The sequence below is a fragment of the Mastigoproctus giganteus genome, chromosome 8 (assembly GCF_048544385.1).
Source record: "Mastigoproctus giganteus isolate SK-2022 chromosome 8, ASM4854438v1, whole genome shotgun sequence".
Lineage (NCBI taxonomy): Eukaryota > Metazoa > Arthropoda > Arachnida > Uropygi > Thelyphonidae > Mastigoproctus > Mastigoproctus giganteus.
In genome coordinates this window covers 9,694,271-9,716,803 of record NC_143582.1, presented here as the reverse complement: position 1 = coordinate 9,716,803, position 22,533 = coordinate 9,694,271, and the positions used below count along the sequence as shown (strand labels likewise).

The 22,533-nt window shown below is 36.1% G+C and overlaps 1 protein-coding gene across 1 annotated transcript in view; it reads left to right on the top strand.

Moving 5' to 3' along the window:
* Positions 1 to 22,533, top strand: part of LOC150081238 (E3 ubiquitin-protein ligase HACE1-like) — a 105,564-nt gene that overhangs the window by 67,976 nt on the left and 15,055 nt on the right. Inside the window, exons 9-11 of the mRNA XM_090378955.1 lie at positions 8,258 to 8,491; positions 11,322 to 12,205; positions 14,091 to 14,356. Of these exons, the coding sequence (XP_090235081.1) occupies positions 8,258 to 8,491; positions 11,322 to 12,205; positions 14,091 to 14,356 (1,384 nt within the window). The remainder of the gene's footprint in view (positions 1 to 8,257; positions 8,492 to 11,321; positions 12,206 to 14,090; positions 14,357 to 22,533) is intronic.

Below are 22,533 nucleotides of genomic sequence, written 5' to 3'. Positions count from 1 at the left end.
AAACCAGATGCACTTATATCTGATTTTGTTAATGGGCTGAATTTTTCAGCCTTGCTGTTTCTGTGTCCATAGTTGTATTAATGATGGGGGTTATAGCATTCATATTAGGTTTGAATATTTCTCATCCTATGGGAATTGATAACTTGAATTGAAACTTCTAGCCACCAATTTATGCCTTTTTGAAAGTTTTCATAAATTTTAGTATATTCTAATGTAATAACTATTTATCATTTGGGATAAAGAGTTATTGCATTTGAATGTACTTACTCTGGTATCAATCTTTAATAGTTTTATTTTAACTTTCTTAATGTTGAGAAGGTGATATAATATGGTATGAAATCTTAGTAATTGTGTATGAGAGTGTATCAAATGAAAATAGGATTTTTTTTAATCTATAACTGGTCCTATTTTTCAAAAAAAAATCTCCACTACTGTTTAGACATTTATCCCATTTCTGCCAGATTATTTATATTCCATTCACAAGTCTTTTGGTTTCTGTAGGCACTATTGTTTAACAGTTTCAACCACTTCATCATTCATGTGGAATTGACATCATGCTAGATAATAAGCAGAAATATATGCACATGCATGTTTGAAATTTCAATTATTCTTAACCTGGTGGTGGTAGTGGCAGGGCACCTGATAGGTGTTCCTTGAAAATAATGTTCCCATTGGTAAAAAATCTGAAATTTTTTCTGTCTTCCTAAATATAGTTAGACTTCTACTGCAATAGCTTCTGAAGTGATTTTTTTAAATTGTTTTTGTACAGAAATTGCACGTGAAAACCTGTCAGGTAACCTGCTATCATCTTTGTAACATTGGGTTTTTGCTGGAATAGTGGCATGTTACCAGACAATTGTTGACCCTGTGTTTTGTTTATAGTTAAAAGTTTCTTTTTTTTAATCTCCCCACTAGTTTAATAAATATCATCTTAACCTAGTTGTTTTTTGAGAAATTTATTATTGTTCTCATATAGTAAAGCTGAAAACATGAAACTCGATTTTCTCTCATGATGGACACTACTCTGCAAGAAGCAACATAAGAATTTCAAATTTCGTGCACTGTCATCATCATCATCATCATCATCATCAGCCATTTTCAATCCACTGCAGGATGAAGGCCTCTCCAGCAACTTTCCAGTTCCTTCTGTTTTGAGCACTGGCCATCCATTTACTACTCAAAAACTCATGAATTTCATCTATCCATCTCCGCCTTTGTCTTCCAGGTTTTCTTCTAGCTCCTCTTGGGTACCATTCTGTTATTTTCTTAGTCCATCTGTCATCATGTCTTTGAGCTATGTGTCCTGCCCAAGACCATTTTAGTTTTTTAGTTTTGATAAGAATGTCCTTTACTTGAGTTTGCTGCCTAATCCATGTGTTTCTCTTCTTATCTAACAGTCTGATTCCCAATATAATTCGTTCCATTCTTCGCTGTGTAGTTCTTAGCTTCTCTTCCATTCTTTTGGTGAGTGCCCAAGTTTCACTTCCATAAGTCATGGTGGGGAGTATACATTGATTCATTATTTTACGTTTCAGACAAACTGGGATATTGCTCTTCAGTATGTGACTATATTTCCTGAATGCTATCCATCCAAAATTTATTCTTCTCTTGACTTCCAGCCATTTATCATTATTACAGCTAATAACTTGTCCCAGATAAGTATATGACTCCACCTTTTCAATTACTGCTCCTTCAATCATTATTTCCCTTTCCGTGGCATACTTGTTCATCATTACTTTTGTTTTAGCCATATTCATCTTTAGTCCAAAATCCTTACTAACTGTGCATAACTGATTAAGATTTTCCTCTAATTCTTTGGGATCGTGGCTTATGACCACATTGTCATCTGCAAATCGTAAATGGTTTAGGTACTCTCCGTTCACATTGACTCCTTTCTGCGACCAGTCTAATCTTCTGAAAGCTTCCTCAAGGGCAGCAGTAAACAGCTTCGGAGATATTGTGTCTCCTTGTCGAACTCCTTTCTCGATTTTAAATTTGCTACTTTCTTTGTCTAGTCTAATAAAGGATGTAGCACTCTCGTATATTTTCTTCAAAATCATAATATATGGAGTATCTATGCCTTGTCTTTCCAGTGCCCGAAACATTGCCTTATGCTGTATGGAGTCAAATGCCTTTTCATAATCCACAAATGCCAGGCATAATGGTGTTTTATATTCATTTGCTTTCTCCATTAGATGTGATATTACGTGAAGGTGATCCATAGTTGAGAATCCTGTCCTAAAGCCAGCTTTCTCTTTCGGTTGATTCTCATCAAGTATTCTTTCTAATCTGTTAGTAATGACCCTTGTGAACAACTTGTAGATATGGGATAACAAGCTAATTGGTCTATAATTTCCAATTTCTGATTTATCTCCTTTCTTATGCAGCAAAACTATGATTGCATTATTCCACTGCTTAGGCATCACACCTTTTCTAATGCACTTTGTGAAGAGCCTTGCCAGTTTTTGTGTTATGTCTCTTCCTCCCAATTTTAACAACTCCACAGTAACTTCATCTTCCCCCGGGGCTTTCCGATTCTTCATTTTCTTCAATGCATGTTCTACCTCATCAGGAAGAATATCGGGTATGTCGTATGTGTTGCTACTTTGCAATCCATCTTCCCCACTGCTGGTATCATTCCCTCGCTCCTTGTATAATTCTCTATAGTAGTCTTCTGCTATTTGAATTATGCTTTCTCTGCTGTTTATAAGTACACCATCGCTATTCTTCAGTTTCAGTATCATTTGTCTTTCTGTATTACTGCTCATGGCTGCTGATTTAAATCCTTTGTTTTCTCTTAATGCTTGTTCTACTTTTCTTGTGTTAAATCTTCTTATGTCCTCTCTGAGTCTCTTTCTAATGGCTTTGCATAACTCAGTATACTCAATTTTCTCCCTGTCAGTGTTTTTCTTGCTCTTCATTTGTCGTCTTTGGTTCATCATGACAAGTGTTTCTTGACTAATTTTTTCTTTGGATTTCTGTTTCCCTATAGGTTTCTTGGGCTTTATCACTTTCAGAAAGTTGTAATATTCCTCGTCGATATCTTGGTCCTGAGCAGTCTGCAGAAGATCAAACTTGTTCTTAAGTTCCAGTACATACTGCTTTTTCTCCTCCTCTGTTATTTCGTGCACTGTAAAGCATGCTAAATTTGAAATAAATCTGAAAAAAGGAAGTAGCTAATAGTATTGATTGTATATACGTTTTTTAATTTTTTTTATAATATTTATGTATATATGCACATGCATGTTTGAAATTTCATGCACTTGTTTTGAACTGGAAAATGGAAAATAATAAGAGATCGAGAGATTGATGTGTAAAATTTGTTTCTGCGATTTTTAGGAGAATTAATATTTTTTTTGTTTTTTGAAAATAAAAGGTATAAAGCACTCAGCATGTTTTTAATTTTGAATTTTTTAAATTTAAACATAAAAAGTTATATACAGTAAATATTGCAATCCATTAATCCAGAAATAAAAGAAGAAATACAATGTCTGACAGAATTACCAATAAAAAATGTATATATTCCATAAACTAATGGTGATAGAATCACTATTTTTTTCACTCAAAGATGCACAAACTTCCAAAATGTCAGTAGATCTCCACTTATGCACCTTTAGTGGCCCAGCAGATATCAAGTTGATATTCTATCTCTCACCAGGTGTTTGCAACATCTGCAGCTTGGCAGATTCACAAGCAGCGGTTATTCGTTGCCATAATTCAGCCACATCCTGCACTGGTATTTGGTACACAATATCTTTTACATACCCCATAAACAGAAATTTAAAGGGGTCAAAATCTGGTTGCCTAGGAGGCCATGCAATGGGATCTGCTCTTTTAATCCAACTCTCTGGAAACTACTCATTCAGATAGAACTGGATTGGTGTTATGTGGTAGGGCTCCATCTTTTTGAGAAAGGTATCCTTGAGGTAGCTGAGGGATTGTTTAATTTCCCAGCATTTTTGGGTATGTTGCTCATATCACTGTGGCTTCTGTGAAGAAGAATAGCCCAATCACAGAATCCAAAGTCATGGCACAATACACATTCACTTTTCCGCTGTCATGCTCATGTTCCATTCATTGCCACAATGTGGATTTTGTGGATTTTCACTCCCCCAGATTCAACAGTTTTGCCAGTTCATTGGACTAGAAATATAAAAGATGGCTTCATCAGAGAATGCAATACGATGGAGAAATCATTGTCATCACCTGTCTGTGATAATATATCCCGAGCAAACTTGCTCCATTTATGTTTGTCACTTGCTTGTATCTTCTGTACCAACTGGATCTTGTAAGCTTTAAGCAGCAGTCTTTTCGTGCACGGTATCATGTATGGTAGATGGTGGAATACACAGTTTGTGACTGGCCCATCAAATGGATTTGTGGGGGCTACGTTGAAAGCTTTCCAGATTGCTTCAGCTCAATCTGCATCCACTGCCTGATTGCCACTTCCTTTCTTCGTCACCACAGAACCTGTTTCTAACAATTGATTATGCTATTTTGCTATGCTATGATGATCAGGTGGATTCTTTCTCTATTCCTGTTTGAATTTCCTCTGATTAGTAAGAGGAAACTTTAATTCAGAAAACCAAAAGCAACACTTAACTTTCTGTTGCCTGGTGGATAGCACCATTTTGATGCTAAGTGTCACACATGCACAACAGTACATGTAATCAATTTTTCTTCTGGATACACAAATTTAATGGGTGGTATGGTGTGTTCAGCTCTGTATAGTTCTACATTGATGCTGTCATTCAAATGTTCAAGTCTCTTGTTTTTGATGGCACATTGCAGATCAACTTGGATGATTTGCATGTAACTTTGTGATCTGACTGTTTCACCTATACACATGAAATAACACAACATTAGTCCATGTGATTTGAAGAACAGCATGAGCATAACCTTCTTGGTACTGTCAAAAGCCTTGAATTCTTTCAGCCACAGTGAAGAGTGATCTTTCGCTGCATGCCAAATTTTTCTCCATTTCAATGTGGCTGCAGAGTCACAATGCAATCCAAGAAGTGATTTCCTTCCTTTTAATGTCCCATTAAGTACTACAGACAAAATTGCATTCTCAAACATTTCTGTTCATCGTTGAGACACTAGAAATATATTTCATGAAAATCTTTTTGTATTGCAATCTGTGCCATGAATGGTATTCAGCTGACCTTGGCCCAGTGGTTAGAATGCACAACCACAAGTAAGGAGGTTGGGAGTTCTAGCCCATAAACTGCCACAAAAAATGCACTACTTGTTGTGAACTGTGGTACTGAAAATCCTTCTACCCTTACTAATTCAATAGATATGCAGTCATAATGAATTTGTAAACTCCTCTAGACTTGGCTGTTCAGAGATTAAATGGAAATTATTATATTCCTCTCCCTGATTAAATTATAGACTGTTATATACCAATCCCTCCTAATGACATTGTCTGCCAAGACAACATTTTCTTCTGTGACAACTGTGTGTCCTCTGTGGCTATTTACTCATGGCAACATTGGTGCTTGTCACTCATTTGAGGTGGTCCGAGTTCCATCGATGACTGGAGGATTTTATGAAGCCCCTTTCAGTCAAGGCTGTAATTAGCCAATTTCACACAAAAGGCGTGAATTATTTTGGCTTTTCAGCTTGTACAACATTCATGGCCTGTGAACATACACTTCTATAAACAAATAATATATGAATGTGGGTGACAAGCTTTATGCTCTTGAAATAATAATTTTTGTCAACTGTGTTCTCCATAGCAGATTGGTTGGCACAGTTCACTTCCATCTTTTATTTGATTTTGTCAATGACTGTAAGAATTTTCAAAGTTCTCTTCAATCAAGGCTGCAATTTAGCTGATCTCTGGTGGAGGGAGTAGGGCTGTCCAAATGAGTTAGTCTGGATTTTTTAGTTTACTTAACATGCATATCAGCCCATGAACATTCACTTGTACAGACAAAATTAAAATAACATGGATATGAGTGACAAGCTCCAGTGCCTTCATTAAAAAGAACAATTTAGATTTAACTTTTGTAACAACTGTGTGAACTTGTCCTGGGCAAGAGTCATCTTTCCAGAACAAGCTCACAAGGTAGTCCTTCACAGTAATGATTTGTCCATTTTTACACTTATTGGCATAACATGCATTTGTATGACATTGACTTTCTTTTGAAGAGGTCCATGTGTTCTAAGAATATGAATAACACTGTATTATTATTATTATTATTATTATTATTATTAGCCATATGGTGCAAGGAAGCCTGAGGCTTATGCTGCACCAGCCAAAAAAAAATTTCTGAGTTACCCTGTGTGTGTGTGTGTGTGTGAGAGAGAGAGAGAGAGAGAGAGAGAGAGAGAGAGAGAGAGAGAGAGAGAGAGAGAGAGAGAGAGAGAGAAGTAGAAGGAAATCACCAAGAAAGAGAAGAATGATGATATCCAGCTGAGGACCCTGGGTGTGCCAAGCCCATACTCACCAGATGTGAGCCCCTTTTGTATGTATCCTTTGCTGTGAATGCCATATTGTATCTACTGCTGCACATATCACTTCCTGTGAATATGAAACAGCCAACATGCTCTATTCAGAAGAATTAGTGCCAATCCTTAAATTACACCCATGGTGGTACATAATTTAAATTTAGATAGTTAAAATCTCATTTTTATTCGATTCATCCTCACAGATTTATTCATTTTCAGTAAGTTTTTTATAGTGTTTATACAATTTTTTCTTGTTGGCAGATGCAACTCAGATTTACTTCTGGGATGTTTTAATCTTGATTTGACTATTTGATACATTTAAAATATTATTAGTGGTCTGATTTGGCCCAGTGATAATAATATTGGTGTGAAAAAGTTTGAATTCATTTTGTTTTGGATATAGGATAGATTTTTCTGTATTGACTAGATTGTTTTGTTGACAACCTGATGATACCCAATTCCATTGTCAATTTGTAAATCTACTGGCACATCAAGTTCATAAATTTGAAAAATTAGTGGAAGTTTTAATGTATTAATTATAGTTATGATTTTTTGGCCACTTAGATTGGTTATTTTTTAAGAATTTCGTGCTACACAATATTAGTTACCATAACAGGAATATGGGATAGATCTGTATTTTGTATATTAATTACCTAATATCTAATGATGATAATCTGTTATGGTAATTTGATGTTCAAAATTGTATCACATCACATTTTAGTGTTGGTTTTCTTTTATGAGAGTATTAATAGGCATCACTCCTAGAGTATCCCAAAAAATGGAGGATATCACCTTTCCTGCTGACTGAGTAACAGCAGAATTACCTGGGTGATGGAATGATGTGTGCTTCCAGGTTGTGATTCATCACTTAGAACAAGATCAGAATGGCATGCCCGCATCTCATCTCTACTTATGAACAAGAAAAAAAAATTCTCAGAATTCCACCTAAATCTCTTCAAAAGGTATCTTATGTTTTCTTGCAGCAGGCCTGTTGGTTAACATTTGTTAAACCTATTGCATGGAAATCTTTTTTAGCTTATAGTAATCAGTCAGCATTGCTATATGCATTGCATTTAGATATGCTAAAAGACTCAGCAATATTTTAACAGTCTTCCAGTGATTTTTGTCACAGTTTTTTTTCTACTGTTTCTGAATTGCGACAGACGTTGATGTGAAACTGGAATGACATACATTTTCACACAAATTCCTTCTCCAGATGCATATCACTTGGCAACAATGGAATGTCCTAGAGCAGAGTCTCCTAGCATTGTCAACATATCAACATGGACTAATGTTGACATGCCTTTCAAATATGGGTACTTGATAACAGCATGCAGTTTGTATTTCTTCATGTAGGTGTTTTCAGCTGACATGGCTTACAATCTGTGCAAAAAACATGTGACACCATTAAAAAGGATATAGGCTATTGAAAGATATTACATACACATAACATTTAAGGAGTGCCTAGATAATACATCTGAGTAATACTATGCGCTTTCTGAAATATCTTTTTACCTTTATCTTGCCAATTTTGTGATGTTTTGGAATGAAACAGTGGAGATACTGACAATTGGACAGTGTATTTTGTGGTGTTGTTTGAATAGAAAAGGTAGATCATTATTATGGCTATTATATTTTGCATAATGGTGAAAGCAATTCTTTTTAGCTTTCATTCTTATATAGTAATTTTTAATTTTTCATAAATGAGTCATATTTCCCCCTTCTCTCAGAGAAAAAAGAAAAATGCCAAAGTTTGAATTATATTTTGTTTTTATTTATTTATTATTATTTTTTTCTTCAGGGAGGTTATGGTGAGACTGCAGAAATTTTACTTCAGTATATGCCTAGACTATACGATAATTTAGTTCATATGGCACAGAAGCCAGAAGTTCCAATTGAGATGATGCTTCAAGTGTTACGCTACTTAAGTCAGTTAGGAGAATGGCAGCGAACACAAATATTGAAGGGATTATTTGAACTATCATCACATGCAGGTCATAAATTACTTAGTGTTTCAAGCAATTTTTCCTCTGAGGTAATGTCTTATTTTTATTTTTTCCTTTGTGATGTTCTTTTCATTTTAAAGGCATTTATATTTTCGTGTTTATTTTATATGTTACTTACTTAAAATTTTTCTATAGGAATAACTGATCAAATTAAATTCGGAACAGAAATTTGCATATCAAAGAAAGGATTCAATAGACACAGCTGAGCAAAGATTCTCTGTTCCCTTCTTACGTTATTCTTACCTGCCAATGTTTACGATTTACATGTAAAATTAATGATAAATGTCTTCTTCTGTGGTTTTGTTATGTTGGTTTACTTTTTTTTTTTACGAATTTCAGCCATGTTTGACTTTAGTTTATCAAGTAAATGTGATGTGAACATATGTTGTTACATACACCTATAAAAATGTATTGTTACCAAATGAAATTGATGAGTTAAGCTCAAAATGGAATAATGATGAGTGAAGCTCAAAATGGAATATCCCCCCCCCCCCACATTTCATGCACACAGCTGCATTGTTTAGTTGGGGATGAGTAGTGGATGGCAAATATAGTTGTGTGTTTGTTTGTTATTTGGTTTTTAGGAGCATTAGCAACTAAGGCCATATTGCTCCGGGATATGCGGTAGTCATTCCCTGACCTTTCTGCATCCTCCATATTTGGTGGTGACGGGCTCGAACCCTGGTCTAATCAAGAAGCGTGTGCTGCGCACTGCTGCTCCTTCCCACCTGGCTACGGAGGTGCCAGGCAAATATAGTACATATATGGCAATTAATTTGGATTTTATATAAAAACCTTATATATTCTGAAAACATTATTTGAAAACACTCCCCACATAACAAACAAGTTGTATATTATTCTATCAGAAGTTATGAGATACTTGTAATTATGAACAAAATATGTAATTCAAAGAAAATTAATTGCATGTTGTCCTATCTTTAGCCATAATGACTGCATTAATGCACTACAGAATACTTTTTATTAATTTTTAGAACAAAACTGGTACTGTGCTCCACTTCCTTTTGATTCTTGTTTTTGAGTAATTTTCAAAACCAAGTAATCAGGAGACTACCTTGAACACAGAGAATTATCTTGAATGCAGAAAGTCTCATCTCTCTCCTCAGTCTTAGTCTGCTTTCTTGAACTTATTTTTCCAAATAAGGTTATCGTATCTAGTACATTGGCATGTTTTAAATTAGTTTATTTTAGTGAGATGTAGTTTTATGAGATTGCATCATAATGGCTAGAGATTTTTGCTAGAGATAAGCAGGTATTGTTAATTCTTCTTCTGCTCATCTTGTAGTGTCCATTTGTAGCAGTTGTTCACACAATATGTGGTGCTACTCAAAAGTTCCCAAAATGTATTTATAAATTAAATTAGACTAACCCTGGGTCTTACTTGCCACTGTCGCCTTCAAAGTAGTCCCATTGAGAGTGTAAACATAGATCCCAGCACTTCTCCCATGATTTGAATGCATCCTGAAAGTCCTTCGTCATAGTGTTCAGCACTGCCTGTGTTTTGGTTTGAATATCTTCTACGCTGTCAAATCTTTGACCCTTCAGCTTGATTTTCATTCTTGGGCAGAGGAAGAAGTCAGGGGGCTAAGTCTGGAAAAATAAGGGGTGGGGATGATCGTCATGATATTGGATGCCAAAAACTGCACCACAGCGAGAGATGTGTGGGCCGGTGCATTGTCATGATGAAGACCCAGTTCTTTGTGCACCACTTCTCTTTACATTTCCTCCCGACAGCTTCCCTTAACTGCCTCAGGACATTGTAGTAGAACTTTGCATTGACTTTTGTGACATTTTCCTTGGTGGTGTTCGATGATGGATGCCCAGAGCAATTGTCGTCATCAACCGACATTCAACTGTTTTTAAATGGTTAAACGGTAGTAGGTCTGCATATGGCCTAAAGCATTGTCACCAAGAGCTTGTTTCAACTTCTTATGGGTTTCCGCTGCTGCCGTAACATTAGGAAGGAAACAAAAATTGATGCAAGCATGTTGCTCTCTCACATCAGCCATTGCAACAATCGCAAACTACATGAAACACACCCCTAAAGAACTGCGCATAAATATTCAATGACTCTATCCAGCCTGATGCCATGTGGCACACTGATTCACAAAGGATGCAGTGTTACCTAGTGCCACAAGTTCATACTAGACAGTTTGAAATGTCTAGTATGAACATTCAAATTTCCGGAACATTTGGGTAGCACCTTTTACTCGAATTCCATGGCTGTTGTGGGGGCTTTGTCTTATTGACTGTTTTAGATTTTGGCTGCTACAGTTTTTCTGTTCATGCTTGTTGACCAATTTTGGCAGCTTGGAAATGATGTAACCATGTGAAACTGTCATATCAGGGCCATCCAAGACTGAACTTATAAGCCCATGTAAATTATGTCCATAAATTGTGTATGTTCTCTAGTTAAGTTGTTTGTTTTGCTGCATGAAAGCCTGAGTTTCCAGGTTGGGGAACCTTGCTGTCCACACTTGCAACTGGCTAATTCAGTGAAAGAGTGAAAAAGCCCATAAAAGTTCCTTGCATCATTAATGGGATTCAAACCCAGGCCTTTTTTCTACCCAGTGTGGGAAGAATGGTGATTATAATCCATGTCAATAAATCATGATATATATTGATCATTCACAGATGATGATGAAGTTTTCTTCTAGAGAAAGAAAAACATGCATTTAAAAATTTTAGCAATAAAATTAATATGGATTTTTGTATAAAGTTTCTTGAAAAAAATATCAACTGAGTGGATGTTAAACTAGAAATTATGAAATATCATTGTAGTTATTTTCTTAATAATAAATAAAGTAATTTTGAATTTCTTTTTTTTTTTTTTCATTGCAGGCTACAAATTTCTTGCGGTGTATTAAAATCTTGTGTAGGCTATATAGAGAACTGTTTCCCGCTCCTGAGACATCAGTCCTCAGTCCTGTAGCTAGTCCTGAAAACTTAGCACTCATAAAACCTGTAGAAATTCTTTGGAACTCATTGGAGGAATGGATGATTATTCTGGGAGGAGAAATTAAGGCTCTTGCTGGCCAATCAAATGGCTTTACTACTCCACATCTGTCACCTGCTCTAGTTTCAGCTGAGAAACTTTCAAATCACTTTACTTTTCCAATAACCGAACATAATCAGAATTCTAATTCTGAATCACCTTCAACGTGCAGTGCAAACAGTAACAGTCATGTTAATATTTATCCACCTAAGAATTGCCCTATGTTGCCATCGTCAAACTCTCATGTGTATAACAGTGAACTGAAGCAAAATAGCTTAAGTATATCTGAAAGAAACAGTTCTGGTTTAATCTCACATGCTGATCTCCAAAAATGTCCATCTCAATCAGGTGTTAACAGCTTTGGTTCTGATCAGTGTGAAAATAATTTTCTACTTGAACCAGAAAGATATACATTTAGTTTGTCAAAATTGGAAGGATTGACTAGTCACAATGTAGAAGCTGTCTCACCAGAAAACCTTTCTCATCAACACAATGAACAGTCCTGTAATTCTACTCATATTAATGATAGTATTAGAATATCTAGTAATAACCATGAAACCATTCAAACATTTTCTCCCATTCAAGATAGAGAAAATTCATTAAATAATGAAATATCAGTAAAAGATAATGTAAACAAGCAGCAAGATGACTTAATAAGTGCAACAGCCTGCCGACTCTGTGCAGTTATTCAAGCATTTTATTGGTACTGTGGGAGTCAGACACCAGAAAAGTAAGTGATTCTGTCAATATTAGAGTTATTTGATTGCTTAAAATTTAGAACTCTTTTAATATATATATATGCATATAATGATCATCATCTTCAGCCATTGTCGATCCACTTCAGGATGAAGGCCTCCTCAACAAGTTTCCAGCAACTGTTCGTCTTGTGCTTTCTGTTGCCATTGTATAGCAGCAAATTTCAAAATTTCATCAATCCACTTCATCTTTGGTCTTTTTCTTTGGTGTTTAGAGTCAAGTGATATCCATCCCAAAATTTGTTTGGTCCATCTATCTTCGGTTCGTGATATGTTTTTTGCCCATTTCCATTTTAAGTAATTTATTCTTTCAATGATGTTACAGTCCTTGGTTTGTCGGAAAATCCATGCACATGTTTTTCAGTCTCGCTTGCTTATTTTCAAAATTTGACACTCCATACTTCTCTGTGCGACCCTCAGCCTTTGTAAAGTTTTGGCATTCAATGTTTCCTAACTATGTCCATGTTTCCAAACCATATGTTAGGACAGGGAGGATTCATTGATCAAAAATTTTTTGTTTGAGACAGAGTGGCAAGGTCTTGAAGACTCTCTATTAAGCTTTCCAAATGCTTACCATCTCAATTTTATGTGCCATTCAATTTCCATCTGTTGAAATTTCTTGTCCAAGGTAAACATGCCTTTCTGCTTCTAGTTCTTGTCCATTAGCTGTGATATTCTTTGGTCTGGTAAATTTGTTTTTTTGATATTCATCTTCAAACTGAACTTCTTGCTTCCATGCTGCAGTTCTTCAAGGTTTTGCTGTAATCCTTTGGATCATTGGCAAAGAGAATGATATCATCTGCAAATCATAAGTGATTCAGGTAATCTCCATTTATATTGAGTCCTTTATTATCCCAATTTTGCTTGCAAAAAATTTCCTCTAAACTGGTAGAAAATAGTTTTGGGGAGATTGTATCTCCTTGTTGGACACCTCTTTCTATGTTGATGTGAACTTTATCATTGTTGACCCATATTGATGCAGTCGCTTTTTCTTATATTGATTGGAAAATATTGATGTAGGTTCTGTCTACACCTTGGTTGATTAAGGTATTGATTATTGCTTGTTTTGTGACTGAGTCAAATGCTTTTTCTTAGTTGATAAAGGCTATATATAGTGAAAGATTGTATTCATTGTGCCACTCTATAACTTGCTGCTCTGTTTGGATGTGATCCATTATATGAAGCCACTTCTGAAACCTGCTTGTTCTTTGGATTGTGCTGCATCTAGTATTGTGCTTATTCCTTTTGAAAGTAAATCTTTGTGTAAACCTTGTAGACAGCTGGCAATAGGCTTATTGGTTGGTAGTTTTTAAATCTGCCTTGTCACCTTTTTTGTTCAGTAGGATGGCTTCTACATTTTTCCATCCTACAGGTACTTTGTTAAGTAGAAGGCATTTTGAAAATAGTTTGGCTAGTGTAGTTTTATCTGATTGTACCAGTTTTAGAAATGCTCATTTTACCACTTTTATCCATCTAACTGAGCCATATACACTCAGTCAGATTTTAAATGATAATGACAATGTGTCAGCAGTTTTTAAAATTCTAAAATCGAATAATATATATAAGATAGTTTTATTTTAATACAGGATATTTTTGAAAAATGAAAAAATACAAATGTTAATGAATAACATGTGGTAGTTAAGTGAAAAAAAAAATTTATCTTTAGAGTATATAAGGCTCTTATGCGGAGTTCAAATTGAAATTTTAATTCTTTTTGGTTTCTAGAATGTATAATTGGATTTATTTTCAGCTTATGAGTATCTGTTAAAAAAAAAAAAAAAAACTGGCCATTCTGTATTATAGGTAGAGTTGGTCTTTTTGAAAGTGATATTTTTAAAAGAAATGCTTTTGAAATTTCAGAATGACATCACCTCGATTCATTGAATTTGTATGTCGTCATGATGCTGTCCTTAAATTCCTTGTAGCACGGAATCCAACTGTTATATTTGATTACTTCAGCTTCCTTCTTGAATGTCCTGAACTTATGTCTCGGTTCCTTCATATGGTAAAAGGACAGCCATTTGAAGCTAGAAAACAGTGGTTTTATGAACATCTTCGACCAGAAGAACCAGAAAGGACCTTAGTATATTCTGCACAGAATGATTCCTTGTTAAGAGTTCATCGAGGTAAATATCTATATATATGTAATATGTTTAGAGTATTTTATATGGATTTGTATAATAACATCATCTGGCTTTAATCATGTTTTTAAATGAGACATTTTCTTTGTGAGTGTTATTAATCAAGCAGTAAACTACTCAAACACTCTTATATGCTATGATAAATAACTTTAATAAACTAGCATCACATTACAAACCCTTTATGGGATCTTATCCACATGCATAATGAGTTAGAACAAGGATTACAAATTAGCCTTCCTCTAACTGCTGACATCATGCTGTGTGAGGCATCTCCAGTGTCTAGTGTTCTCACTGCCCTCAACATTCCCCTCCTCCACTGGATTGGAGGCACCTCATATGGCATGATGTTAGCATAAGGTGACCATTTGTTTTTTTTTTTGGGGGTTTCCGGGGATGTGGGACCTTTTTTTTTTTTTTTTAAAGGGCTCATCCCCTACTCCTGGTAGAGGACAAGTCCTTTGATGGGCTATATAAATGCCCTCGGCGAGACGTCAGCCCATTATGCTGCGGCCCGGCACTGACTGCCATAGAACGGTCACCCCTTCAACTACTGACCATGCCCGATGGTGCTTAACCACAGCAATCAGAGAGGTGCACTCTAACACGAACAGCCATCGCATAGCCTGACACGGGACTTTAAATAATACTCATTCTATAGTAATAATAATAATAATTTAATTTAAATAGTAATCATTTTATTTGAAACATTTATTTGAATGTGTGAAAACCCGTTTTACATAAATGTTTGCATTGCACTAATTAACTGCTGTATATTTGTCTGAAGAATGAATTTTTTTCACTATAGCAGGGTTTGCTGATATTTTTACACTAAAGGCCTTGCACAATAAACCATGTTTATTTTAATAGCTATGATAGCTTGCATTGTTTCCACTTTCAGTTGTGATTTTTTCATCACTCCAAATGTAGTTAATGCAAGAAAACACTCTTTCAACAAAAGTGTTGCTTCCAGGGAAGCACATCACAAGACTAACAACTTTCTTCATGTTAGCATGCGACACATTATTTTCTTTCATGTGAAGAAGAGTTTCGCACCATTTCTTAGCAAGGGCCGTAGAATTGAACCATTCATTGTCTCTTCCCAAAAATTTTGTTTGCAGATAAGTAAATTCATTAAAAAGCTCATTGCAATGATATTTAGTATTTGACACTCTGACGACAAGGCACCTCCATAGCCAGGTGGAAGGAGCAGCAGTGCGTAGCACACGCTTCTTGATTAGGCCAGGGTTCGAGCCCGTCACCACCAAATACGGAGGATGCGGAAAGGTCAGGGAATGACCACCGCATATCCCGGAGCAATAGTTGCTAATGCTCCTAAAAACCAAATAACAAACAACAAACCTGATGACAATAGATCAATTGCCATATCAAAATTTTCTCTCAGAGGAACCTGATTCAGAAGAAAGCAGCTTAAATCTGATAAATCTTCATTGTTTTTGTTCCAAGCTTTTAAATAAGATAAAGCTGTATCATAAAATTCTTTTGATGTTTCAAAATAAGATTCTATTGTTATTTTGCCATCATCTACTAAATCTATTAATTGTTTCTTCACCATATCGAATTGCACACAGTGCACTGTACTGAAGTGCCTTCATTGTTAACTGCATGAATAGATGAAAATTGGGCTTGTAATAGTTCGCTGAAGTGAGCCTTTTGCTTTTTTGAACTCATAATTCTAAAATAACAGGTACATAATTAATTTAAAATTTAAAATACAAAGCAATGTGATCTTGATCTTGTATAACTTTTTTATTTAATAACACAGTAAACACACATAATAAATAGAAAGACAAAGGTTTCTCTATTTACACGAGTAACTAGAGACGGGTTTCTCTATTTAGAAGAAGAAGAAGAAGAAGAACTCTTCATTATATACAGAAGGCACATTGCTGTATACAACTCCCTTCATGGCTACAATTCCCTTCAGTACTTCATGGGTTTACTTAAAAGAAATCACACAACATAATAAACACAAAAAAAAAGCATTATGACTCCTGAAAGGTTTGAAACTGGGATGATGGATTCAAGGCAGTGATGAATAGGTCTCCGGGAGCAGGTTCTAATGCCCTCTGACGTCCTGGGAAGGAAGTCGACTGAGTACTTTCTGCCTATATTCCTTGTCAACTGTGAATTCGTAGAAGTCGCTGTCCAAGGACTGTATGTCTTGTAGCATTTGCATAGGTTACACTGTTGCCAGATTAGGAACCGATCAGATAGCTTTAACTGGTTTCGAACGGCTTGTAGGATTGGATTAGCCCTAAGGCTTGGGACCAGGATCCTCCAACTGCAGTTAGCCCAGAAATCTGGTACTGAAATAATGCTGACCATCATTTTGATGGCAAAGATGAGTCTTCTCTTGTGAATGATGGCAGGAAGACGTCTGATGTTGAGGCCTGCCGCCATCTGGGTGTTCCTTGGTGTAGGGGGAAGCTGAAATTTCCATATGGCCCACTTCAGTAGCCAGAATTCCCCCACGAAAATCCGTCTAAGATGGGTCATAGCAGTTAAAGTCCAGACTTCGTTGCCATAGAGTATGACCGGATAAACACATCTTAATATATCTGCACCCAACAGCCTGGTCATGGACGTGCATAAGTTGTTGTTTATTCATCCACCAGAGTCGACAGTACTTTATTTGCAAGTGGCCTATGTGCAGTAGAAAGGAGAGCTTTTGATCAAAAATAACACCCAGATCTGTATGTTGTTGGATGGCAGAAATTGTGGATCCTCTTAAAATGGGTTGTACTATTGTTGGGCTCTGTTTGAGAGAGAGAGAGAGAGAGAAAGTCAACTGTTTTGACTTCTCAGGATTGATTTGAAGTCCGAAACCAGCGAGGAAGGCCTCAAGGTTCCAGATTTTCTGAAGGATTAAGGTATTGATGTATTCAGCAGTGTCTCCAGGGCTAATAGGAGTAAACAGTTTTATGTCATCGGCAAAGGTGATGATATTAGTTCGGCCTGTCACGAATGGCACGAGAACAGCTGAGAACAAGATTCCGGACAGGACCCTGCCTTGTGGGACTCCAGCTGTAATAGTCCTGGTATAGTGCAGATTGCCACATCGCAAACAATAATGGTCCTGTTCTCCAGCATTGTCTGAATAAACCAGAGCACGTCTCCACCAATGAGCTACCTTATTGGTGGAGACGTGCTCTGGTTTATTCAGTAGTAGCCTTTACTCATGTAGTAGCCTTTCCAACGCGTAAACGGATATTTACACAGAGTAAACAGAGAAACCTTTCATCAAACCACTTTGATGTCTTGTTCATCACTGATCATGGCCCAGGGCTGAATGTTTGAGTTGAGACCTCAGGAATTCCCAGTATGGTTACACTGTTACCAGATTAGCAGAATTTTAATAGTTTTAATTTTAATAGCAAAATTGTGGCTCCGGTCTCATATTCATTATTTTATAACTTTAAGGAAGAAATACAGAATTGGGGACAAATTCAGGGACAAAAATAAGCTGGGACACAAGTCTTGTTTCGGGGACTGTCCCTGAAAATCGGGGACGAATGGTTACCTTATGTTAGCAGTTAGAGAAAGGAGAATTTGTAATCCTTGTTCTACTATGCTTGTTCATTATGCATACAAAAAATAACCCAAAAATGGGTTTGTAATGTTGATGCTAGTTTACTAAAAATATTTATCATGGTGTATGAAGTGTTCGAAGTTTATTCCTTGATGAAAACCTTTACTTTAAGGAAAAAAGTTTATTTTATCAAACTTTATTAAAAATTGGAGATGTTTGATTTGAAATTAATTATGGAATTTTAAATAGTTTGAGTCCCCAAAGTAAAAATTAAACAAAACAAAAAAAACTTAAACCTGTTTCCTACCAAAAGGCAATCCCAATATAATAAGTAATATTGCATTCTTGTCTATGTTTGACTATTTATTATCAAGACAAAGTAGAGCAGGTAACAGCTACTCCAAGATTGCTTGGAGGAAAAAGTTAGATCTGAATTGTCAACAAGAATGCAATTTTATTTGGTATTTATATATCTCAACAATTAAAATTCAGTGTTCTCAGGTATTCCTAAGAATTAAATACCTCTCTTTCTTATTATTATTTTTTTAAATCAACCTCTAATATTTTTAATCATTAATTTCTAAATGACTAGTCTGAAACTAGATTTGACATATTAGGAATAAATATTTTTATATTCTAGTGCCATCAGTTCATTGTGAATGTTTATGTTAATGAATGTGCCAATGTCACAGTTCATAGTGGGATGAAATTTTTTTTGATTGCACATGGATTCAGTCTTATAACACGCTTATTAGTACAGGAACTCCCTGACTTACATAAGGGTTGCGTTCCACGGAACGCTACGTAAGTCGGAATTTTCCCCGTGCTTGTGTAGGACTTGCAACTGTGCTTGCTGAATTGATTGAATCAAAAAAGAAATGTTTGACGAACATGTAAATAGAATTATTAATTGTATTTATTCAATTTTTTATCTCATGTGCAGGAAAAATTACAAAAGCATGCAATTTGAAAAATTTCAAAATTATAAAATTACAAAAAAAGAGAGGAGACAGGCATAACATCAGTAAGTTTTACCTCTCAAGCATCATTGCCAGAATTGATATCTTCAATTCTGTGGAGATTTAGAAGGGGTCGGCTGCTCAACTTTACGAAAGAACATATTAATGGATGACTGGATGGTGGCTTTTTTCTTTTCATCGTCGATTACTTTGTAACAAGGAAGCATATCATTCACCCCTCTGTTAACCTTTAAGAATTGGCTGTCAGGATCCATCTTCTCAAACTTTGTCATTGCTGATGCAATTTCACAAAATGCCATTGCATCTCTCTGGTGATGAAGCATCTCGGCTCCTCATTTGGTTCATCTTGAGCTTCGTCAGCATTTCCTTCTTTCACTATTGCTGCCTGTAAGTCAATAAGTTCTTCATTAGATAATTCCTTTTCTTCTTCCTCTATTAATTCCTCCACATCTTTGGCATCAACCTCCAACTGAAGTAGCTCTGCAACCTTTACAATCTTATCTGTAACCTCTTCATATGATTCGTCATTTTCAAATCCTTCGAAGCCTTTTACGTGCCGTGGGCATATTTTCTTCCATGCACCATTTAAACAACTTTTAGTAATTTCCCCCCAGGCCTTATTAATAATGGAGTGGTAAATATTGTAAGATTTCCAAAAGTCTCTCAACAAAATTTTTCTCATCGTCTACTGCAGATAATGCCTGAGCAAATGTTGTGTGTAAATAGTATGCTTTTAAATTCGAAATAGCACCCTGATACATAAGTTGGATGAGTGAAGTCGTGTTTGGCAATAGAAATATGACTCTTACATTCGAATTGAAATCATCTGGATATGTAGGATGTCTGGGAGCATTATCTAATAGAAGCAAAATCTTGAAAGGAACGTCGTTGTCTTTACAATATTTTTCAACCTCGGGAATGAAGCAGCATTTAAACCAATCCTCAAAGAGAGATATTGTTATCCATGCTTTCTGGTTCGATTGGAAATGCATGGGTAGGGTGGCTTTATTGATGCACAAGGATTTTCAGAATGGTACACAGGCAGTGGTTTTAATGTAATCTCCCGCTGCATTAGCTCCAAGCAAGTGCCTAGTCCTATCTTTTGACGCCTTGAAATCTGACATTGTATTTTCCTCTTTGGCAATGTATGTTTGATCCGGCATTTTTTTTCCAATACAGAGCAGTCTTGTCAACGTTAAAATTTTTCTGCATTGAATAGCCACCTTCATCAATAATTTTTTCCAACACATCACAAAATTTCTCTGCAGCTGCATAATCGGCACTAGTGACTTCACCACATACTTTAACGGGCGCCTCCATAGCCAGGTGGGCAGGAGCAGCAGTGCGTAGCACACACTTCTTGATTAGACCGGGGTTCGAGCCCGTGACCACCAAATACGGAGGATGCGGAAAGGTCAGGGAATGACCACCGCATATCCCTGGAGCAATATGGCCTTAGTTGCTAATGCTCCTAAAAACCAAATAACAAACAAACAAACATACTTTAACGCTGTGGAAACCAGCACGATGCTTGAACCTATTAAACCACTCGTTGCTTGCCACGAACTTGGATTGGAGTTCGCCGTACTTATACTTAATATCTTTATAAATACTTGTTGCTTTTGCATGAATGGTCATTAGACTCAGGGGCACTCACTTCTGAATCTGATTTCCCATCCATATTATTAACAGCTGTTCCATCAGCGATTTAGCACCTGAACGCTGTTTTGTGATCACTGATCTTAAATGCATTGATCCTGTGACATGTTCTTTTATACGTGCATTGTCCTTTAAAATAGTATTCACTGTTGAAGCAGTGAGACCTAATTCCCTTGCAATAGATGGTGGAACAAACTTTGTCCTGCTTCATACTTCTTTTCATTTTCATCTTCATTTCAAAATCAATTTTGTTTCGTTTCCTGGCACTGCCAGCACTTGCACTTTCCGTTGGTCCCTTTCCCTTCATCATTGTAATACATAAATAGGAATGAAGAGAAGTTTCTGAAAATTTGATTTTTATATGATTGAAGATTTCAGTGAAGGGGAACACATTTCACCGTAATAGCATTAAAAATCCACACAATTGCAGTTATCGGTATTATCACAAATGCAATAAGATCGAGTTTACTACCCGTTTATAATAGATTGCGATAACAGAAAAGCGCAATAAACCGGAAAGTGCAAATTGTTTTTATTGTTTTATAGTTGTGACCTGCAGAAATATGTTTTAGAAAAATATCACAAAGGCATTCAAAATTGATTGTTATAACGGGAACATGTGATAACGATGAAAGTGTAGTGCAATTTCCATTATAAATATGACTTTTTAGAGTGATTTTTTGACTTTTTACCTTAGTAATATAGCAAAATTTTCAACTTCCAAGGACTTGAAATGAATTACAAAAAAAAATAAATAAATAAAATAAATATTGGGTTCACATTACGATATTTTCATGATATCTCCATTTATTCCTGTGGGATGCAAAATACGTTTCCACAATTTTTTTAAGTTTACACTGGCCGGCAAAAACTTAAGTAAAGTCCAATATCCGTAATTTGAATATTAAGTAAGTCGGGGAGTTCCTGTAGTAGCAAATGATGCAAGAACTAATGAGACTCTGCCACGAGTCTCATTAGTTCATCTGATATCCATTTTGGTCTTAATCCTGAATGGTATTTCTTAGGTGGTATAAAAAGAATAGTAGCTTCTATGATTACTTCTCTGAATGCTTCCCATTTAGAATTGGCTGTTTATCTCACTGTATAGAATTTACAAACTGTCCGTGATTGCTGTAGTTATGTTTATGAAAGCAAAAGCTCTTCCTGTTACCCTTGATGGTTTATTTGTTTGTTATTTGGTTTTTAGAAGCATTAGCAACTAAGGCCATATTGCTCCAGGGATATGCAGTGGTCATTCCCTGACACCTCTCCGCATCCTCCATATTTGGTGGTCATGGGCTCGAACCCCAGTCTAATCAAGAAGTGTGTGCTATGCACTGCTGCTCCTGCCCACCTGGCTATGGAGGAACCTCCCTTGATGGTAAAGTCCATCGAGGGTAAAGGGAAGTAAACCCTTAAGTAACTACCATCTTTAAGTAAATCTCACATCAGTACGCTGTGATCACTGCCACCTAGTCATTCTTTTATATGCAGATTCTTAATGCATGATTTTTACTTTCAATATCTTGAAAGTAAAAATCCCCCATTATAAGGTATTCTGATTTACTGGTCTACTCTATTTCTCTGTGTATAGTTTTTCAATATATTCATCACAAGCGTTAGGCCTATAACACACTCCTACTCTCATTTTTGTTTTCCCATTGCTTGTGTTACACCAAACTAACTCAACATTGCACTAGCTACATGTGTCAGCTATATGCACTGCTTTCTGTGCTGTCTGTCCTTTCTGTACAGGCTAATGGGGGAAACCCTGGAGACCACCATGAAACATAAACACAGTTTGTATTTTCTGTATAGTTTGAATGGGTAGTATATTGGTTATAATTATCATCCTTCCCACACTGGATAGAAAAAGCCTGTGTTTGAATCCTGCCAATGATGCAAGGAACTTTTATGGGCTTTTTTCACTCTGTGGCTGAGTTAATCAGTCTCAGGTGTGGGTGGCAAGGCTC